General features: G+C 37.1%; 1 protein-coding gene across 6 annotated transcripts in view; it reads left to right on the top strand.

The window, feature by feature from the left end:
- The window catches only part of JADE2 (jade family PHD finger 2), a 201,766-nt gene that overhangs the window by 55,194 nt on the left and 124,023 nt on the right, over positions 1–22,549 (top strand). For all 6 annotated transcript variants that reach the window (XM_051978181.1, XM_051978180.1, XM_051978182.1 and 3 more), the window contains one exon: positions 20,984–21,141. In XM_051978181.1, the coding sequence (XP_051834141.1) occupies positions 20,984–21,141 (158 nt within the window). The remainder of the gene's footprint in view (positions 1–20,983; positions 21,142–22,549) is intronic.

Raw genomic sequence — 22,549 nt, 5'->3', positions numbered from 1 at the left:
TTTTTAATTGACATAGTAAAATAAAATGAAGCCCTAAGGTGGTCCACCAATGGTGTTCTCTTACATGTCTTACAAGATTTCCTTGGTAACTGGAACCAAAGAAGAATTTTAACAATCTTCTAATTATTGATATAAGGAATAAATCAGGGAGACATATGATTACCATTATCATGGGTGGTAACTTAATTTTTTTTTTTATTAAAGCTTTTTATTCACAAAACATATGCATGGGTAATTTTTCCAACATTGACCTCTACATAACCCCCTGCCGCAAATTTTCCCCTTCTCTTCCCACTCCTATCCCTTCCCAAAGCCAGCAGGCAGTCTAGTACATGTCAAATATGCCAAAATACATGCCAGATCCGATAGGTGTATACATATTCACACAGCCATCTGATTGGGCAAGAAAAATCAAATCAAGAAGGAAGAAAAAGAAAAACTGAGAAAAAAGAAACAAAATGCAAGCAAATAATAATAGAGAGAGTGAAAATGCTATGCTGTGTTCCACCCTCTATTCCCATGGTTCTCTCTCTGGGTGTAGATGGTTCTCTTTATCATTGCACAAGTGGGACTGGTTTGAATCATGTCAATGTTGAAGAGAGCCACGTCCGTCAGAATTGACCATCATATAGTATTGTTTTTGAAGTGTATAATGATCTCCTGATTCTGCTCATTTCACTTAGCATCAGTTCATGTAAGTCTCGCCAGTCCTCTCTGTATTCATCCTGCTGGTCATTTCTTACAGAACAATAATATTCCATAATATTCATATACCATAATTTATTCAGTCATTCTCCAACTGATGGATATCCCCTCAGTTTCCAGTTTCTTGCCACTACAAAAAGGGCTGCCACAAACATTCTTGCACATGTGGGTCCTTTTCCGTCTTTTAAGATCTCTTTGGGATATAATCCCAGTAGAAACTCTGCTGGATCAAAGGGTATGCACAGTTTGGTAACTTTTTGAGCATAGTTCCAAATGGCTCTCCAGAGTGGTTGGATCTGTTCACAACTCCACCAACAATGTATCAGTGTCTCAGTTTTCCCACATTCCCTCCAACATTAGTCATTATCTTTTCCTGTCTTCTTAATCAATCTGAGAGGTGTGTAGTGGTATCTCAGAGTTGTCTTGATTTGTATTTCTCTAATCAATAATGATTTGAAGCTTTTTCAAGATATCAATCAAAAGACAGATGGAGCATGAGAGCAGCTGAGGTTACACCCAGAGAGTCTTTAGAAGGTCAGGATTCTGATGTGATCAATCAGCCTAAAAATAATCACATGGCAGGAAAAGATTACAGTTGGGGAGAATACAGGGCAATGTCCAGTGCAAACAGCTCCAATGTAATTGCCAGATGATAAGGAGAAATCCCCAAAGTAGTAAATAATACTTTTCATGTGGCTACAAATAGTTTCAATTTCTTCATCTGAAAATTGTCTGTTCATATCCCTTGGCCATTTATCAATAGGAGAATGGCTTGAACTATTATAAATTTGAATCAATTCTCTATATATTTTAGAAATGAAGCCTTTATCAGATCCTTTGGATGTAAAAATGTTTTATGGGTGGTAACTTTCAAATGAAATCCATTCCATGATAGAATTCTCCCGATGTTCCACTTTGTAGAAAATGATTGTGTTACTTTAAACTCCAGGAGGGGCAGCTAGGTGGTGCAGTGGATAGAGCACCAGCCCTGAAGTCAGGAAGACCTGACTTCAAATCTGGTCTCAGACACTTAACACTTCCTAGCTGTGTGACATCTGGGTAGGTTATTTAACCCCAATTGCCTCAGCAAAACCAAAATAATTGTAAAGGGCTGAAACTCTTAAAAGGTGTGCTTGAATCAGACTACAGAGCACTTATAGCTAATTACCTATTAGATAATGATTCTATTAGCATATGTTTGGAAAAATGGCCCTTCTCATTGTTCCTTGCTGGCTCCTGATGTATACAGATAATCATAGGCAAGGATTAGAGGGTGGAGTGAAACAAGCCAGACTTCAAGAGAAAGGCTGGTGGAGAGCCTGTGGCAGTTTATCTGTCTCCTTCACTTCTCCCCCTAAAGACCAATGACTTTTACTTATTCTGACTCTGGCTGTTTTTGAGGCCTCCAGGGAGCTAACCTGCACTTTACACAAAACAAAACAAATTTTGGGGTCAGCTAGGTGGAGCTGTAGATCATACCTATCTAATTCCCTTCTATTTACTACTTTGGGGATTTCTCCTCATCATCTGGCAATTACATTGGAGCTGTTTGCACTGGACACTGCCCTGTATTCTCCCCAACTGTAATCTTTTCCTGCCATGTGATTATTTTTAGGCTGATTGATCACATCAGAATCCTGACCTTCTAAAGACTCTGGGTGTAAACTCAGCTGCTCTCATGCTCCATCTGTCTTTTGATTGATATCTTGGAGCTAGTCTCTGCCTCTCATTTCTCTGGGTCAATCTATACAGTCTGATAGAGCACCAGCCCTGAAGTCTGGAGGACCTGAGTTCAAATCTGTCTCAGATACTTAACATTTCCTAGCTGTGTGACACTGGGCAAATCATTTAACCCCAAGTGCCTCTGCAAAAAAGAAAAAAAAAGAAAAAGTTCTTGGAGGAGGGATAGTGAAATAGAGAGCAGAGGTGGATCATCAAGTGACTGTTCTATCTCAAGAGAAAAGGAAGAAGAGAAAGAAATCATGCATTTGACTTTCTGCTATATATAATACATGTAAATCCCAGAAAGACAGTATCCACCCCATTTTCTGATTACCTAGTTCAGGCTGTAATGGCAAGCATTCTTAGTATTTTTGGAATTGCTTGGATTTCTTATTAAATTAGCTTTAGCCTTTAAACAGTCTTTCATATTATTTGAAGAAACTGCAATTAACATCTTCTGAGCACATCAGCAGAACTTGGGTTGCTAAGCAGCAGACCTTTAAGGACAATTTGTCAATTTCTGCACTAAGAGAGCACATAGTAAACACCCACATTCAAAGAAAATTGCTTGTTTTCCAGTTTTTACCACTAAGTCTCCAGTTCATCAGTGTCCAATTTATTCTTTATTTAGTTTTCATAAATAATTCACAAGACTTAAAGTAGAATAATTGAGTCTTTTCCTGGCCTAATCCTTGGCAATGCAAAACAAAAAGACATTTAGATGACAATTTGGGCACATTTGTTATAAGTAACTTTCCAGGTAGATGTTGGACTGAGCATTTGCAAAGTCTCTAGAGTCTTAAGTGTCCCATAGGTGTCTGGAGGATAATTAGGTGTCAGGACCAGGGCACAGGCTTAATGATAACAGCCATCTTATCTTTGGACATTTGAGTCACAGAGAGAACATGACAGGATGGAAAAGAATACTAAATATGAAGCAAAGAACAGGATAGGCTCAAATCTCAGCTTTGTTGATCAGTTGCTCTATGACCCTAGTTAAATCACTTACTCTTCCTCATCCCTATCTCATAAAAAGTATACAGTCACATGGCCTTGTCACTAATTAATCAATGATCTTTTGTTAAGTGTCTACTGTAGGTCTGGCAGAGAGTGCATATATGTATTGGAAAATAAATAAAAAATAATTTAATGTAGAGGGCATTGGCAGCTGGCAGAAAAGGAGTTTATAAAGGCTTTAGGGGTAATGTCACTTAGGCAGAGTTTTGAAGGAAACAGGATTTGTGGAAGAGTTGGAGAGGAGGGAGTTCATGAGGGACAAGAAATTTAGAGACTGGATATGGAATTCCACATAGAATGAAGAGCAGTTTGGCTGGACTATAGACTATATGAAGAAAAAACATATTCAAAGGCTGGAAAGGTAGGTTGAGATGAGTTGTTACGTGCTTTAAGTGCCAAACAGAAGAGTTTCTATTTGGGTCCTAGAGAAAGTAGGAATCTTTGAAGTAGAGTAGAATTCCTTAGTATGGATTATAGTGAGGAAAAACTTGAGGCAGGAAGATCGATTAGGAGGTTATTAAAATGGTCCACTGAGAGGTGATAAAATTCTACATTGGGATGGTAGTCATTCAAGTAATAAGAAGAGGACAGATATATTACAGGTTATAGAGGTAGAAATGACATGATTTGGAAGTTTATTAGATATGTGGCCTAACACATTCCTTTACCCTTATTCAGCATTCCCCGTTTCAACATAAATAGGGTGATTCAGAGGAGGTTTCAGTTTTGGGGGAAAAGCAATGAATTCTCTTTTAAATATAGTTTAATCTGAGATGTATATGGGACACAACCAATTTTACTTTAGTGTAGAGAGAAGAGGTCCAGGACACAAACTTGAAGAACACACCCATTTAGCAAGCATTATATGTAAGATGGGCCTCCAAAAAAGATTGAGGGGGGTTAGTCAAATAGGAGAAAAAGTTAAGTAAACCAGGTTAAGAATATCCTAGGAAGAGAATCTCCTGGAGGTAAATAGGATTATATCAAAATTCACAGAAAGGTCAAGAAGTATAAAATTTGACAAAAAGCTATCAGATGGGTAATATTGAGTGTTGGTAATGCCAGAACTATTATAAAGAAAGTAATTTGTAAACCTTAAAAACTTTTACAGTGGTGATTTGTAGGCATAACTTCCTTGGGATCATGTGAACATATTCTAAATACAGCTTGCAATGTGGCTCTGGAAAACTTTGCTTGTCTAGATTCCACTTAGAATAAACTTGCTGAAAGTTAAGTGGTGATGGCAGTAGTAATGATGAATGTTAGGAGGATGATAGTGGTGAGGATGATGACGATAAATGATTTACTTTTATATAGCCTTTTTGTGCAAAGCACATGCTCCATAACAACCTTGGGTAAAGTCTAGATTGAAAAATTAGTGGTTGTGTCCACAAAATTCGATGAAAATGGCTTTTTGCCTGTATATCACATTTATTTGTATCTTCCTCCCAGTGATCCTTTCATTGTGATAAAAAAAGAAAATTAAGTAAAAATATCTGATACAAGTTCTCTGATATTCTATATAATTTTCCAGGCTTGTGATTCCCCACCTCTTTGTTGATCAATTGTAAGTGGCTTAGCTATTCTCAGTACAGTATTACTGTTAGTGTAGACAATTATCCTAGTTCTACTCATTTCACTTTGCAGTAGTTCGTGGAAGTATTTTCAGGTTTCTTTGAGAACATCTTGCTCATCCTTTCTTATAGCACAATATTATTCCATCACAATCATATACCACAACTTATTCAGCATTTACCAACTGATGAGCAGTTTCCAATTCTTTGCCACCAGAAAAGAGCTACTAAAAATCGAAAAAGAGATAAATAACTTGGGGAATGTCTGAAGAAACGTCTACTGTAGGAGGTAGTACCTGAACTGTTTTTTGGTTTGGTTTGGTTAGGGGTTTTTTTGCTGAGGCAATTGGGGTTAAGTGATTTGCCCAAGGTCACACAGCTAGGAAATTTTAAGTGTCAGAGGTCAGATTTGAACTCAGGTCCTCTTGACTTCAAGACTGGTGCTTTATCCACTGTACCACCTAGCTGCCCCCCTGAACTGTGTTTCAAAGGAAGCTAGGAATTCCAAAAAGTAGAAATGAATAGGCAATGTATTTGAGGCAAAGGTTGGTGGGTAAGTAAAAGAGACAGCCTTGTAAAGGAGATAGGAGTTTTGGTGTATGATGAACAACTAATTGATTAGAAAAAAGAGCATAATTAGAAGTAATATGAAATAGGAGAAAGGATATGTGAGGATGAGATTGAGACTGTAGAGACTAAGAATTTTTTATGTTAATGTAGAATCAACAAGGAGCTATTGAAGGTTTTTTAATACAAGAGTATCATATCTGTTTTAGAAATATTTTTTTAAACATTTTTGTTGCCTTTTGTTCTATATATTCCACAGTGAACATTTTTTTTTTTTTTACAAAATAAAGAATGAAACAAAAGTAGCAAAATAGATAGCACATTTGACAAGGCATAAAGTATTTCTATAGTGTATACGTATGCTTTGTCCAAGAATTACCTCATCTCTGTCCTGAGGAAGGTCTATTTTGTTTTGTTCTCTGTGAGTTTCATTGGTTTTTCATTTACTTCCCTTTTCCTGCTATTTATTTAATAGTTAGGTGACTTAGGCAAATCACTTAATCTCTCTAGACCTCAATTTTCTAATTTGCAAAATGGGGATAAAATTTTTTTCTTCCTGCCACTCAAGAGTTGTTGTGATAGTAAATGGGGGGAAAAAAAGGATATAAAGTACTTTATAAGCTCTTTAGTGTGCTCTCGCTTTATATGTTAGTTGCTGGTATCACTATTATTTCTAGGATCTGGTGGGAAATCACTAAGGAAAACAAAGTCAGTGCTTTTAGGCTGACACCCTTTTTTGCTTTGTGGAGAAATGTATTAGAAGTAGCTAGATGACACAAAAAAGTGTTGAATTTGAGAGCCAAAAAGATATGAGTCCAAATCCTCATGTAGACCCTAATTGTGTGAGCAAATCTTTTAACTGCTATCTGCCTCAGTTTCTTCATATGTAAAATGGGAAACTACAGTTGCTCATCTGGGAGTGAACACTTGCAAATATCAAGACTAGTTTGATGAAAATTATGGGGAAATTCAGAAGCTGCTAAATGAAAAATGAGAACTCCATAAAGTATACCAGCAGGATAGTTCTCTTAAGAAGGTAGCATTCAATTCCATCAAAAATAAAGTATAATTGAAACTTAGAGAAATGCAGGATTCTTGACTCAGTACAAAGGCAGGTGAAATGCTGTTTTATACTGATAGCAACAATCCAAAGCATTTTTTATGTTTCACTAAAGACTATTTATGAGCCAAAGTTCTATGATGCATCTCAGCTTCTCAATGCTGATGGTGCCACACCAATTAGTCAAGGCTGAACACTGCCATAGTGTTCTCAACAGGCCGTCATCAATGCTGAAGCTATGGACTTTTTACCTCAAGTTGAAATCAGTTACTCCCTAGCTGAAATTCCAACTGAAGAAGTTTGGAATGCCATTAGTCTATTTTCATATGGTAAAGCACCAGGTGCTGATTCTATTCCAGCTGAGATTAACAAGATAGGGGGTCTATTGATCATACAAAAGCTGACTGAAATTTTCCACATTATCTGGCAAGAGGAAATAATTCCCCAGAAGTTTAAAAATTCTTCCATTGTCCATCTTTATAAAGGTAAAGGGAATAGATCGTCCTGTGATAATCACAGCAGGGGCTTTCTCTTAGTCATTTCTAGCAAGAATCTTGGCAGAGTCTTCCTTAATAGGCTGACCCTACACCTAGAAAAAGGTCATCCACCTGAGAGCCAGTGTTACTTTTAGAAGGGGCCAAGGAACAGTTGGTATGGTGTTTACTGCCCAACAACTCCAGGAAAAATTCCAGGAGCAGAACAAATAGATAACATTTGTAGATCTGACCAAGGCCTTTGATACTGTCTGTTGTGAGGGCTTTTGACCTAACAGTTTGGCCTAACAGTAACACTGCAACTAGGCTTACATTCCAAATAGATCAATGAAGAAGAAATATTTATAGCAGAAATTTCTTTTGTGTGGTAGCAAAGAATTAGGAAAAAAAAAAGTTGATATCCATCACTTCAGAAATGGCTAAACACACTGTACTAAATTAATGTAAAGCAGTATCACTATGTTGTAAAAAATGACAAGTATGATAAATACAGAGAAGCAAGGAAAGATTTACATAAATCTTTGATTGGCTGTCCTTTATTCTCAAAGAGAACCAAAGTGACATCACTGTTAAGAGTCCAATTGCAATGTGTTTGACTGTGGCTGATCAGACCAATATAAGCTTGGAATACTATGTCATAGTTCAAACACAAATAGCCCACTTGAACATTTGGAGTAACTACTCTAATTTTGCATATCTCATGTTTTTTTGAGCTAATTCAATTCTGCTTTGCTTACAGCACTTTCTCTGATGAGGATACTGCATGCTGGGTGGTCCTACAATTGATTCTAAAGTTCTTGACCTTGAGAGTGTACTTGTATAGCTTGTGAGTACTTGCCCTGTGTGAGTTCTCCATAAAATAGGTTTTTTTGGGCAAGCGTATATGTGACATTCAAGCAATGTGGCCAGCCCAACAGAGTTGTGCTTTCTGCAGTAGAGTTGAAATGTTTGGCAACTTATTTCGAGAAAGTTCATTAAGATGATATTCAGAATATTCCTAAGACAATTCAAATGGAAGCAATTCAGTTTCCTAGCATGATTAGGTATACTGTCTAGGTTTCACAGGCATGCCACAATGAAGTCAGCACAACAGCTCTTAGGTCTCTAGATCATGTTAGGTCAAATTAAGATCATTTTAATTACTTTATTTGCATAATAAATTGGTATTTGATCGTAATATTAACATTATCTAGAGATAATGCCAGCTCTGACCTTGCCCCTCACAGGTAACAGAGGGATAAGGCTTAGACAGGCTGATTAGAAGGCATTGGCTATCTAGCCTATTACTGCAAGGCTCCAAGATTAATTGGAAGTGATTGGTGAAAATTATCACTTTTCTTTAGCAGGTAAAGTCTCTGCATGGGATGGCACTGGTTGCCATGTATGTTTAGCCACAATCAGATAGCAAATATTCTAGAGAAAAACTTTCATTGCTTGAAAAGGTATCCTTCTTCTTCCCTCCACCCCTATAGAGTAATGACACTATCAAAGAAGGTAGATTTGCTCCTATGGAGAGAGAAAGGAAATGATATAGAAAGGGAAAAAAGTTGAAGGTCTTGTATCCTGGGGTTATTGGGTAAAGGGGTACACAGCCCCTAAGCTATATTTGGGACCATACTGAGGTATTTGCCCAGCTTTGGGCAGTGGTCCTCAATCATTAAAGCCCATCTATTCTTTATTTACTTGCTCCCTTTGGGTTGAAAGTCAGAGACCTGAAGTACTTGTTGCTCCTTCTAGAAAGAGAAATGGACCAGGCACTAAGCAGTTTTGGAGTCTTGGTCCATTGTAAAGGTTTTCACAACTTTAAAGTTTCATTATCTAAAGGATTTAGGATCAGGATTTTTTTTGTTGTTGTTTTAATGTAAGCTCCCTGGGAACTCCCTTTTTTATTTATATTCCCAGGATCTAACACAGTAGCTGGCAAATAATTGTTGTTCAGCCTGGCTTTTCATGACCTCATTGAGGGTTTTCTTGGCAAAGATACTGAAGTGAGTTTGCCATTTCCTTCAGCCCCTTTTATAGATAAGGAAACTAAGGCAAACAGGAGTATCAGGATTTTTTTAATGTAAGCTCCCTGAGGACTCCCTTTTTAATTTATATTCCCAGGATCTAACTGGCAAATAATTATTGTTCAGCCTGACTTTCTATGACTTCATTGAAGGTTTTCTTGGCAAAGACCCTGAAGTGAGTTTGCCATTTCCTTCAGCCCATTTTATAGACAAGGAAACTGAGGCAAACAGCTTGAAGGGACTTGCCTGGGATCACAGAGCTAGTGTTGGAGGCCAGTTTTGAACTCATAAGGTTAAGTCTTCCTGGTTCCAGGCCTGTTACTCCATCCCCTGTGCCTCTGAGCTGCTTTGGCCAATCAATAATAGGCTCTTAATAAATGATATTTGTTCATTCATCTGAGGTCTCACAGATTTAGGACTCTAAGCAATCTCATCACAATGTTCACTCACTCTGCCTCCTCTCCTCTCACTCTCTTCATTCTCTACCTTCTGTCTTCCAACCTGAGCATTCAACCAAAACTTCTTACTTCTGAGGGACTGATTATCTCTCATTTCTCTAATCCAGTGGCCAATACTCAGTCCTCATCATCTTTGATTCCTTTGAAGCCTTTGCTGTTGGAGATCTCCCACATCTTCTCCATAGGCTCCTCTTTCTGTATTTTCAGATTGCTCTCTCCTTGTTCTCTCTCCATCTTTCTTGATTGTTCTCATCAGTCACCTTTGCTGATCTTCATCCACATTATGTCTGCCCAGTATGGGAGTTGACAGAGCGAGGATTTACCCTAGGTCCTCTTTTCTTCTCCCCCTATACTATATCTCTTATTGATCTCTCAGCTTTTAATGATTCAGTTATTATCTCTATGCAAATGTCTCCCTTATCTCCAGCCATGGTTAGGGCATCTTCAACATTACATCTCTAACTGCCTACTGGCCATTTGAAATTGACTATCTTTCAAGATGGCCAAACCTGAACTCAGTTTCTTTCCCCCAAAATTCCCTCTTTTTTCCCAACTCTCCTATTGCTATCATTCTAGTTAACCAGAGGGCTACCTAGGTATCATCCTTGATTCCCCACTTTCTCTAACCCTTCTCTCCCATATTCAATCAGTTGCCAGTTCTGTTGTATATAGAAGATGCTATCTGCATCGAAAGAAAGAACTGATAAATGGAAGCATGTGCAGAATGATTTTCTATGTGTATGTAATATATGTACATCCACATTTATGTCTAATGGTAGCTATCTCTAGGGTGAGGGAGAGAAAAGGAAAAAATTTACATGATACCTTGTTAAACATTTAAAAGAAAGTTGTACATTATAGATTGCAGTGTTGTGTGTGATCATTTTTCTTCTATTATTATAGAAATACTTCTTTTATTTCATAAATTAAGAATAAAAATAAATTTAAAAAAATAACTGCCACTACTATTCTGGTGCAGGCTTTCATCACTCCACACCTAAACCATGCCATCATCTCTCCTCACTATAATTCATCCTCTAGAGATTCAAATATTGAATTGACATTCCTGGAGCACAGGTCTAACCTTGTCAGCCCCTATTAAGTCATCTCCATTGACTTCCTTTTGTAAACAGCATCAAATATAAATTTTCTTTTTGGCTCTTAAAGACCTGTATAACCTGTTTTTGTTTTTTGTTTTTTGTTTTTTTTAATACTTTTCTAGTTTTCAACTCCCTTTTGCTTATTTTGGGAATCCAGTGGTCTCCTCTCCTCCTTGTACACAGCACTATCTATATTGTTCAGATGCCTAACACTAATATTTTCTTGAAGACAAGAATTGAAAAATACTCCAACTGAATTTTATTTTATTTTTATTTTAAATTTAAACACCCACAAAAGTGAGCATTCGTACAAAATAGAGCACAGAATTGTACTGATTTTTATTATGTAGTTTACTTTTTTTTTAAAGTATAAAACAAATTCATCATGTAACTTTCAAAGCTGATCCAATTGTCTGTGATTCCTTTTGGACATCTTTTTTGTTCTCTTTTCTATATTTTTTTTCAAAAGACAGACAATTACAAGTGCCAAACTCTGAGCTTTCCTAAAAATGGGCTGTATCTCAACAGGCAAGAGTCATTTCAAAATCAGAGATAACTGGTTAGCAGAGAGGTCAGAATTAACACTGAATTAGAAAAAAATGGTGAAGATGGGAGGCAGGCTGCATGCAAATTACAGCAACCATCCAGTCTTTTTAAACAAGTTGTTTTTTTTTTTTTAATAGCTTTTTATTGACAACATATGCATGGGTAATTTTTCAATATTGACCCTTGCAATCACTTCTGTTCCAACTTTATCTTTCTTTCCCTCCACCCTCTCTCCTAGGTGACAGGCAGTCTCATACATGTTAAACATGTTAAAGTATATCTTAAATACAATATATGTGTACATATTTATACAGTTTTCTTGTTGCACAAGAAAAATCGGATTTAGAAAGGTTAAAAATAACCTGGGAAGAAAAACAAAAATGCAAGCAGTACACATTCATTTCCCAGTGTTCTTTCTCTGGGTGTAGCTGGTTCTGTTCATCACTGATCAATTGGAACTGAATTGGATCCTCTCATTGCAGAAAATAGCCACTTCCATCAGAATTGATTCTCATATAGTATTGTTGTTGAAGGGTAAAATGATCTCCTGGTTCTGCTCATTTCACTTTGCATCAGTTCATGTTAAGTCTCTCCAAGCCTCTCTGAAATCATCCTGTTGGTTGTTTTTTACAGAACAATAGTATTCCATAACTGTAGTACTTTAAAACCCTCAGGAATAATTCGATTCTTTGAGACATAAGACTTGAAATCCCTCAGGAATCATTGGATTTTCTGAGAAATGATAAAACTGTTACAGGACTTCAAAATCTGCTGGAATCATTGGATTCCCTAAGACATAAAAAGACTTTTGCAGGACTTCAACAACTTGGGGGGATCATTGGATTCCCTGATATGTGAAGCAATGGACAATAAATTGGTTTTGGACTATCTCTTGGCTGCTGAAGAAGGCATATGTGTGACTGCTGTTTACATACTCTCCTTCTAGGACTTCTGGCAATCTTTTACAACACCATGTTGATTTATATTGTTTGTTATACCGTTACTTGGGTGTATAATTCATGTTTGTTACACCACATCAAGCCTGCACTGACTGTGGGGAGAGTCATCACTAATAGCCTCTGTGTTATTGCTATGTGCTTGTGTAATACCTCCCATGTTGATGGTTTTGTGCATAATAAGACCCTTCAGCCCAGAAACCCGCTAGCAACCCCCACTTCCCTTTGGTGCTTTTCATCTCCCTTCCTGAGATGTCAGGGAGGGCGTAATTATCTCCTTTTTAGTGCTTTCACCTCCCTTCTTGAGAAGTCAGGGAGGGTGTGATCACCTCCCTTTGGGGCCTCTGACCTCCCTGAGGAATCAGGGATGGCATGACCACCTGTGTTCTAAAACAAAAGAAAGTGGGAGATGTAATGGGCTAAGGCTTGTGTTGATGCACTGAGGTCCCAAGCACGTGAGGCTAAATAGTAATTGGACCATACACTATTAATACATATGCTTGGACTCCTATCTCAGAAAAAGAAATAGAACAAACTATCAATCAACTCCCTGAGAAAAAAACCCCAGGACCAGATGGATTTACATCTGAATTCTATCAAACATTTAAAGATCAATTAATTCCAATGCTAAATAAACTATTTGAAGAAGTAGGGATTGAAGGAGTCCTACCAAACTCCTTTTATGACACAGATATGGTACTGATACCTAAACCAGGTAGGCTGAAAACAGAGAAAGAAAATTATAGACCAATCTCCCTAATGAATATTGATGCTAAAATCTTAAATAAAATATTAGCAAAAAGATTACAGAAAATCATCCCCAGGATAATACACTATGACCAAGTAGGATTTATACCAGGAATGCAGGGCTGGTTCAATATTAGGAAAACTATTAACATAATTGACTATATCAACAACCAACCAAACAAAAACCATATGATCATCTCAATAGATGCAGAAAAAGCATTCGATAAAATCCAACAGCCATTCCTAATAAAAACACTTGAGAGCATAGGAATAAAAGGACTTTTCCTTAAAATAGTTAGGAGCATATATTTTAAACCTTCAGTGAGCATCATATGCAATGGGGAAAAACTGGAACCTTTCCCAGTAAGATCTGGAGTGAAGCAAGGTTGCCCACTATCACCATTATTATTCAATATTGTATTAGAAACACTAGCCTCGGCAATAAGAGTTGAGAAAGATATTAAAGGAATTAGAGTAGGCAATGAGGAAACCAAATTATCACTCTTTGCAGATGATATGATGGTATACCTAGAAAACCCCAGAGATTCTACTAAAAAGCTACTAGAAATAATTCATAATTTTAGCAAAGTAGCAGGATACAAAATAAATCCCCATAAATCCTCAGCATTCTTATACACCACCAACAAAATCCAAGAGCAAGAGATACAAGGAGAAATTCCATTCAAAATAACTGTTGATAGCATAAAATATTTGGGAATCTACCTACCAAAGGAAAGTCAGGAATTATATGAGCAAAATTACAAAAAAGTTTTCACACAAATAAAGTCAGACTTAAATAACTGGAAAAATATTAAGTGCTCTTGGATAGGCCGAGCGAATATAATAAAGATGACAATACTCCCTAAACTAATCTATTTATTTAGTGCTATACCAATCAGACTTCCAAGAAAATATTTTAATGATTTAGAAAAAATAACAACAAAATTCATATGGAACAATAAAAAGTCGAGAATATCAAGGGAATTAATGAAAAAAAAATCAAATGAAGGTGGTCTAGCTGTACCTGATCTAAAATTATATTATAAAGCAGCAGTCACCAAAACCATTTGGTATTGGCTTAGAAATAGATTAGTTGATTAGTGGAAAAGGTTAGGTTCACAAGACAGAATAGTCAACTATAGCAATCTAGTGTTTGACAAACCCAAAGATTCTAAATTTTGGGATAAGATTTCATTATTTGATAAAAACTGCTGGGATAACTGGAAATTAGTATGGCAGAAATTAGGCAAGGACCCACACTTAACACCACATACCAAGATAAGATCAAAATGGGTCCATGACCTAGGCATAAAGAACGAGATTATAAATAAATTAGAGGAACATAGGATAGTTTATCTCTCAGACTTGTGGAGGAGAAAGAAATTTGTGACCAAAGATGAACTAGAGACCATTACCAATCACAAAATAGAAAATTTTGATTATATCAAATTAAAAAGCCTTTGTACAAACAGAACGAATGCAAACAAGATTAGTAGGGAAGCAACAAACTGGGAAAACATCTTTACAATTAAAGGTTCTGATAAAGGCCTCATTTCCAAAATATATAGAGAACTGACTCAAATTTATAAAAAATCAAGCCATTCTCCAATTGATAAATGGTCAAAGGATATGAACAGACAATTTTCAGATGAAGAAATTGAAACTATTACCACTCACATGAAAGAGTGTTCCAAATCACTATTGATCAGAGAAATGCAAATTAAGACAACTCTGAGATATCACTTACACACCTGTCAGATTGGCTAAGATGACAGGAAAAAATAATAATGAATGTTGGAGGGGATGCGGGAAAACGGGGACACTGATGCATTGTTGGTGGAGTTGTGAACGAATCCAACCATTCTGGAGAGCAATCTGGAATTATGCCCAAAAAGTTATCAAACTGGGCATACCCTTTGATCCAGCAGTGTTTCTATTGGGCTTATACCCCAAAGAGATACTAAAAAAGGGAAAGGGACCGGTATGTGCCAAAATGTTTGTAGCAGCCCTGTTTGTAGTGGCTAGAAACTGGAAAATGAATGGATGCCCATCAATTGGAGAATGGCTGGGTAAATTGTGGTATATGAATGTTATGGAATATTATTGCTCTGTAAGGAATGACCAGCAAGATGAATACAGAGAGGCTTGGAGAGACCTACATGGACTGATGCTAAGTGAGATGAGCAGAACCAGGAGATCATTATACACTTCGACAACGATATTGTATGAGGCTGTATTCTGATGGAAGTGGATTTCTCTGACAAAGAGACTTAACTGAGTTTCATTGGATAAATGATGGACAGAAACAGCTACACCCAAAGAAGGAATACTGGGAAATGAATGTGAACTATTTGATTTTTGATTTTCTTCCCGAGTTATTTTTACCTTCTGAATTCAACTCTCCCTGTGCAGTGGGAGAACTGTTCGGTTCTGCAAATATGTATTGTATCTAGGATATACTGCTACATATTTAACATATATAGGACTGCTTGCCATCTTGGGGGGGTGGGGAGGAGGGAGGGAGGGAAAAAAACGAAACATAAGTGATTGCAAGGGATAATGCTGTGTAAAAATTATCCTGGCATGGATTCTGTCAATACAAAGTTATTATTAAATAAAAAATAAAAATAAAAATAAAAAAAAAAGATTAAAAAAAAAATACATATGCTTGGAGAAAAAATGGCTCCTGCCCACTCTTTGTGCAAGTCCTGATGTGTTGTATAGGAAATGACGTTTTTGGTGGGTGGAGGCAAGGGAGTGGAAAGGGAAGCGGAAGGAGAGACTACTGGCTGGCGTCTTGTCACAGCTGCTCGCATTGCTATCGCGGTGGCCCTTCATCTCCAATCCCCCTCTGCTAGCTGGCTTCCTGTCGCAGCTGCCCATATTGCTGTCGCAATCCTTCTTGCCCATATTGCTATCGCAATCCTTTTTCACCTCTTCACTTCAATAAAGATTGAAGATTTTTCCCTTAACCTGAATTCCTGATTCCGGCTGATTTTAAATACATAGTCATCACACATAACATTCATATATCATAATTTTTTTTCAGCCATTCTCCGATTGATGGGCATCCACTCAGTTTCCAGTTTCTTGCCATTACAAAAAGGGCTGCCACAAACATTTTTGCACATACAGGTCCCTTTCCCTTCTTTAATATCTCTGGGATATAAGTAACACTGCTGGATCAAAGGATATGCACAGTTTGATAACTTTTTGAGCATAGTTCCAAATTGCTCTCCAGAATGGTTGGATCTGTTCACCACTCCACCAACAATATATCAGTATCTCAGTTTTCCCTATGCCCTCCAACATTTGTCATTATCTTTTCCTGTCATCTTAGCCAATCTGACAGGTGTGTAGTAGTATCTCATAGTTGTCTTAATTTGCATTTCTCTGATCAATAGTGATTTGGAACACCCTTTCATATGAATAGAAATAGTTTCAATTTCATCATCTTAAAATTGTCTGTTCATATCCTTTGACCATTTATCAATTGGAGAATGGCTTGATTTCTTATAAATTAGAGTCAGTTCTCTATATATTTTGGAAATGAGGCCTTTATCAGAACCTATAAAAATTAAACAGATTGTTCATGATGAAAAATAGGAAATGAATAAAAGTAAAGACTTTGTTTAAACAGATAATTTAAAATTTTTCATGTTGAACATTAGAGTTTTTCCTGACTGAACTTTTGTGACAGTTTTGCAGTGTCTTAGAGTTGGAAGGACCTTTAAGTACTGTCTCATTATTATTCTTCTAGTTTTCCTCCTCCTTTGAGAGATTAAGAAACTAAGACAATTTCAGGTATGGGTCACACCAATCTCACCCACTTGGAAATATCTCCAAGGAAGTTATAGTGGAAGATTAGGAAAATGGTATAGACATAGGATGTTTGGAGTTCAGCAAAACATTTGACAAAGTATTTTATGCTGTTATTGTAAGCAAGATAAGAGACATTGCCGGTTATATAATTTGGTTATGACTGGACTTAAAGAGTAGTCATTAAGAATTTGATAGAAGTTGTCTAGTAGAGTTTCCCCAGGGATCCTTAAGACTTCTCATAGAAAGATTTTATTAATAACCCAGATGAAGCCACAGAGACATGTCAAATTTGAAGAACACCTGAAGCAATAAAGATTGGCAAACTTTCTGAATGACAGAATCTAAAATGGTCTTACCAAGATAACAGAATGAATCTAGAAAAGTGGGATTTAATAAATGTAAAGTTCTACACTGGGTTCACAAAATCAACTTCAAAAGTACAGGACCAATAAGTCTTGGCTAGTAGCTGGCCTGGATAAAAGAATGTATGACAATTTCCAGGACTTAAAGTTGACATAGCCAAAATAAATTAATGCTGTCTTATCTCTCATTTTAGAAGGGCATAGTGGGAGACAAAAGGAGGAAAAGACCTGCTCTGTTCTGCCCTAGTTAAACTACATCTTTGCTCAGTTTTGAGAGTCATATTAAAAACTTCTGAAAAATTTTAATTTTATTGTTTTATTCCTGTTTTAACAGCACAGTTTTTCCTGGATATGCCTGTATCGTCCAACTCCTTCTCCCGCATTGAATCTTTTTTTTTTTTAATTATTATTTTAATAGCTTTTTATTTACAAGTTATATGCATGGGTAATTTTACAGCATTGACAATCGCCAAACCTTTTGTTCCAATTTTTCCCCTCCTTCCCCCCACCCCCTCCCCTAGATGACAGGATAACCAATACATGTAAATATATTAGAGTATAAATTAAATACAAAATAAGTATACGCATCCAAACCATTATTTTGCTGTACAAAAAGAGTCGGACTCCAAAATATTGTACAGTTAGCCTGTGAAGGAAATAAAAAATCCAGGCGGGCAAAAATATAGGGATTGGGAATTCAATGTAATGGTTCTTAGTCATTTCCCAGAGTTCTTTCGCTGGGCATAGCTGGTTCAGTTCATTACTGCTCCATTAGAACTGATTTGGTTCATCTTATTGCTGAAGATGGCCAGGTCCATCAGAATTGATCATCATAATAGTATTTGTTGTTGAAGTATATAATGATCTCCTGGTCTGCTCCCCATTGAACTTTTTTACAAAAATAATTAACTTCCCCCCCCCAAAAAAAAAAAAAACTACAACAGTTTTTTCATTAGACGGGATATGTAATATTCTGTGAAAATTTGAAGATTTTGTTGCTTCTCTGTCATATATTGAAGAGCACGTTTCATTATTTGTTGTCCGGGACTGATAATGGTGTTTACAGTCATCTTGTTTGGCTTTTTTTTTTAAGTGATATTTTTATTTACATAGTTGCAGTCGTGATATAAGTTATAAGTATTTCTGGTTTTGTTCTTTTCATTGCATCAGAAATGTTAATTTTTATAATTAATTTATAATTTATATATAATATATATATAATATAATATAAATTATAATTTATAATTAAAAAATGTTAATTTTTGTTTCTTTTGTTAACTGTGAGATGGACTATGGATAGAGCATCAGTGAACACACATTTTCCTGAATTTTTATGAAATTCTTTTATTGGTTAATTTTTTGCACAATAGTATGCCATTGCATTCATAGATCTTGAAGATAGGTGGTATTCAGGAAAATGTGTGTTCACTGATGCTCTATCCATAGTCCATCTCACAGTTAACAAAAGAAACAAAAATTAACAAAAAGAAACAAAAAATTAATCCTAGAAAGCATACCTAACAAGGAGATAGCGTTGTTTTGAGTAGGCATGGCCCCTCTTAGGTCCATTCAGAAACATGTGAAACAGTACAGTATAGTTAGTCATAAATCAGTGTCTTTTCCATTAAATCTGGGTGTAAAGGGTCACAGTCAGTGGGGAAACTCTGGATAAGATATAAGACCCTTCAGCCCAGAGGGAACCTGCTAACAATGTCTGGTTAGGGCCCCATCTCCCCTAAGGGCTCTCAGCCATCCTGAGAAGTCAGGGGACGGTGACAACAATTTGTTGAGATTGAAGCAGAGTGATACTAGGTGGAAGAGTGATACCAGGTGGCAAACTACGTACAATAGCAAATTGTTTATGTGGTCCTATGTGCACAATGTTGTTTTTGTTACGTTATAAAAGGGGAAAGCCCTTGAAATAAAGGGACTCCATTTTCCCACCATCCTTGGGAGTCTTGTCTTATCACTTTCCCACTAGGAAGGTATATTTTAATCTCCTTGGTGTGAGGGCTCTAAAAAGCAATGGTATGTTTTGTCAACCCAGCTTGGGGGTTCTAGGAAGCAGGACACAACATCTGGGTTCCTCACAGGAGATTTTAGATAAATGTCCAGGAAGTCCCAGAAGGAAGAAAGAAAGGAAACTAGTATATAAATGCACCAAACACAATGCTAAGCACTTTACAAACATCTCATCTGATCCTCACAGCAACCCTGGGAGATAGGTGCCATTATTTTCCTCATTTTTAAAGTTGAGGAAACTGAAGCAAACAAGTTAAGTGACTTGCTCAGGGTCACACAGATAAGTATTTGAGGTTAAATTTGAACTTAGATTTTCCTTACCCAAGGCCCAGTGTTCTAAGCACCGCTGTACTTAGCTGCCTGAGGTAACTAAGTCAATCAAGTCTCAGGAATAGACTGCTTCCTTCCCTTCTAGGGAAAAAAAAATCCAGCTTAGTCTGTGAGGAATCTCAGTAGATACTGGTTCTCCCACAGGCCCAAAAAGGTGACTGACCTAAGTGATTCACACTGGTGCCGAGGTTTGTACCCACGTCCTTTCACTACAGATCCAATACTTTCTTAGTGTTTTTGTCTTTTATTTATGTCTTTTATCACTAGATTTATCATCTTTTGAAAATATAAAAATATTTTTAAAGCTTCTCCAAACACAGAAATACTAGATTTCAAAACTGCCACAGAATGGGAGGAGTAATAATGTTCCATGGTGTCTCTGTGCCTATAAGCATCTTATTATTTCATTTATTGGGCAGGTTTTATTTACCTGTCTTAAAAAAAGCAAGGAAATAGCATGTTTTAGATTTCTCAGTCTCTTCAGAAAACCAAAACTCACTGAACTGCTTCTTGTTGTATTGAAGTGATTCTTTTTTCTTTGTTTCCTTAACCCTCCATGAACTCCCAGAAGGTGGCAGGGATAAGGTCTCACTTAATCTTTGGATTTCTTCCTATGAAGAACCTCCTAGTCTTGGGATTTTTCTGTTTGTTCCTGACTCATACTATAGGGGATTCTTTGTGAGACAATCCAGTTTACAAGTATTTGAGAAGCAATTGAAAGTTTTAAGAGAGTAACCTGGAGACCAAGGGGGTCTGAGAAACTGAGTGGGTCATTTGACTTGCCCACAGGGGTGTGTGAGAGGGTTTTCTTGACCCCAAGGTGGTTCTCTTCTTGTTATCCCCATGCTCTCTCTCTCTCTCTCTCTCTCTCTCTCTCTCTCTCTCTCTCTCTCTCTCTCTCTCTCTCTCTCTCTCTCTCTCTCTCTCTCTTTCTCTGTCTCTCTGTCTCTCTCTTCCTCTTCTAAAAGGCTAGAGGAGAATTGATTATGCCTCAGGCGAATCAAAAATAATAGAGGTGGCAACTATGGTATCAGAGAAGACAAAAAACAGAAAAATAGTTAAGAGAGCTGAGCAGGAAAAGCACATTATGGCATTAGAACATTTCATTCCACTTGTTTGTTGTTGTTATTTTTTAATATATAGAATGCATTTCACATGTTATTTTCAAATTTGTCCTATTTATGCTCCCTTTTGAACTTTGTTTTGTGCATTCCTGTTTGTCTGTATAGCAAGTGCTTACTGGATAACACACTGGACTTTTGTTCAAATTCTACTTCACATATAAATATGGGCATTTCTCTGTGCCCCCTTGTCTGTAAAATGAAGAGAATGGCCTAGAGGGTCTCAAAGGTTCCTTCCAACTTTAAATACAGTAGATTGTAAGTTCTTCAAGGGTAGAGATTCTTTGCCTTTTTTTTTTTTTTTTAATGATTCCACTGTTCATCTCCTTGACTCGATTTCAAGCTGTTACCCGTTGCATTTCTCTGTCCAGGTATTCCGGACAGACCTGATCACAGCCATGAAAATCCCAGACTCCTATCAGCTCAGCCCGGATGAATACTATATCTTGGCAGATCCCTGGCGGCAGGAGTGGGAGAAAGGTGTGCAAGTGCCAGCAGGCACAGAGGCTATCCCTGAGCCTGTGGTGAGGTAAGTGTATCTTGTGGTTTCCTGTTTGATGCCCCAGTTCTTGGTGGTTGCCTGACTTGATTAATAATTTTAAGGACCATCTACATTCATACTTCACCCTGGGTTTGTCTATGCAGCCTAGAGAATTGTACAGCGAGGCCTGGGATGTTCTTCTGGGGATTCCTCAGGGACTATGGATTTTTACTGATGTAAGGTAGTGATGATGAAGTAGAATACTTTTCAGACCTTGCCAATATTTATTTTATAGATCTAGCACTTGGTTTAAGAAAATCTAGTTTAAAAACCATGTCTAATAGTTGCCCGTATTTTATTTCCCCATTATGAAGGGATTCATCTTTAGAATTTCCAGGTCTTTTCCTACCTTTCCAGTCTTCTATACTTTCCTTCTTTCACATATTCCAGCAACACTGTCTGGCTCACTGTTCTTCTCATCCACATCTCTGTGTTGTCCTCCAGGTCTAAGATGCTCATCTCATCTTCCACTTCCCTGGCTTCCTTCAAGACTTGACTCAAACCCCACTTTCAGAAGGAATCCCTTCCTGTCCCCATTATCCATCCCTCCCCACCCTCCTTCCTCCAGTGCCTCCCTGCTAATCTTGTGATCTTACTCTCTGTGCATTCTGCATCTCTCTTCTTTCCACATAATTATTTGTATATTTTATCTTCCATTTGATTATGAGCTCCTTGAGGGCATGTTTTGCCTTTCTTTGTTTCTCTGGCACTTTGCTCGATGTGGCCAGGCAGGAAGTGATTTAATAAATGTTTGTTGAAGACTTACTGACTAGTTCTTTTAAAGCAGAGTTCCTTAAACTTTTTGTTTCCTGTATTGCTTGGATTTTAAGGAAAATTGAATCCCTTGTTCAGTATAAAAGTATATGAATTCACACATACACAAAAGAAATAAATTACTTTTCTTCTTTAAGAGTATAGCACAATAGAGGCAATTGGGTAGCATAGCAGATAGAGCACCAGCCCTAACATCAGGAGGACTGTAGTTCGAATCCAGCCTCAGACACTTATTAGTTGTATAATATATATAACCCTGGACAACTTAATCCTGATTGTCTCAAAAAAAAAAAAGTATTCCAAGATGTATTTTTAACTTGATTGATTTTTAAAAATCAATGAAAGCTTTTTGGAATATTGATTTAGTTATATACCAGATATTTCCTGTATTCCATTGACAAGCTAATCATGCCCCGGGTTTGGAACCCCTACTCCAGAATTTGTTTCTAGCTCCCATGCTGGAGACAGTGGTGGTGTTAGGGAAAGAGGCAGGAGTTCTAATCAGATAAATGTCCATCCCCCAGACTCAGGCTTAGGTGTCTATTCCTGAGAATATGTAGGAGAGAGAGGGACCTCTAGGAGGGAACAGCAGTTAATCATTTACTTTTCTAATTCTCTTTAT

The sequence above is a fragment of the Antechinus flavipes genome, chromosome 2 (assembly GCF_016432865.1).
Source record: "Antechinus flavipes isolate AdamAnt ecotype Samford, QLD, Australia chromosome 2, AdamAnt_v2, whole genome shotgun sequence".
NCBI classification, from domain to species: Eukaryota; Metazoa; Chordata; class Mammalia; order Dasyuromorphia; family Dasyuridae; genus Antechinus; species Antechinus flavipes.
Note: the sequence above shows the minus strand (reverse complement) of the source record. Positions and strands in the feature narration are given on the sequence as shown.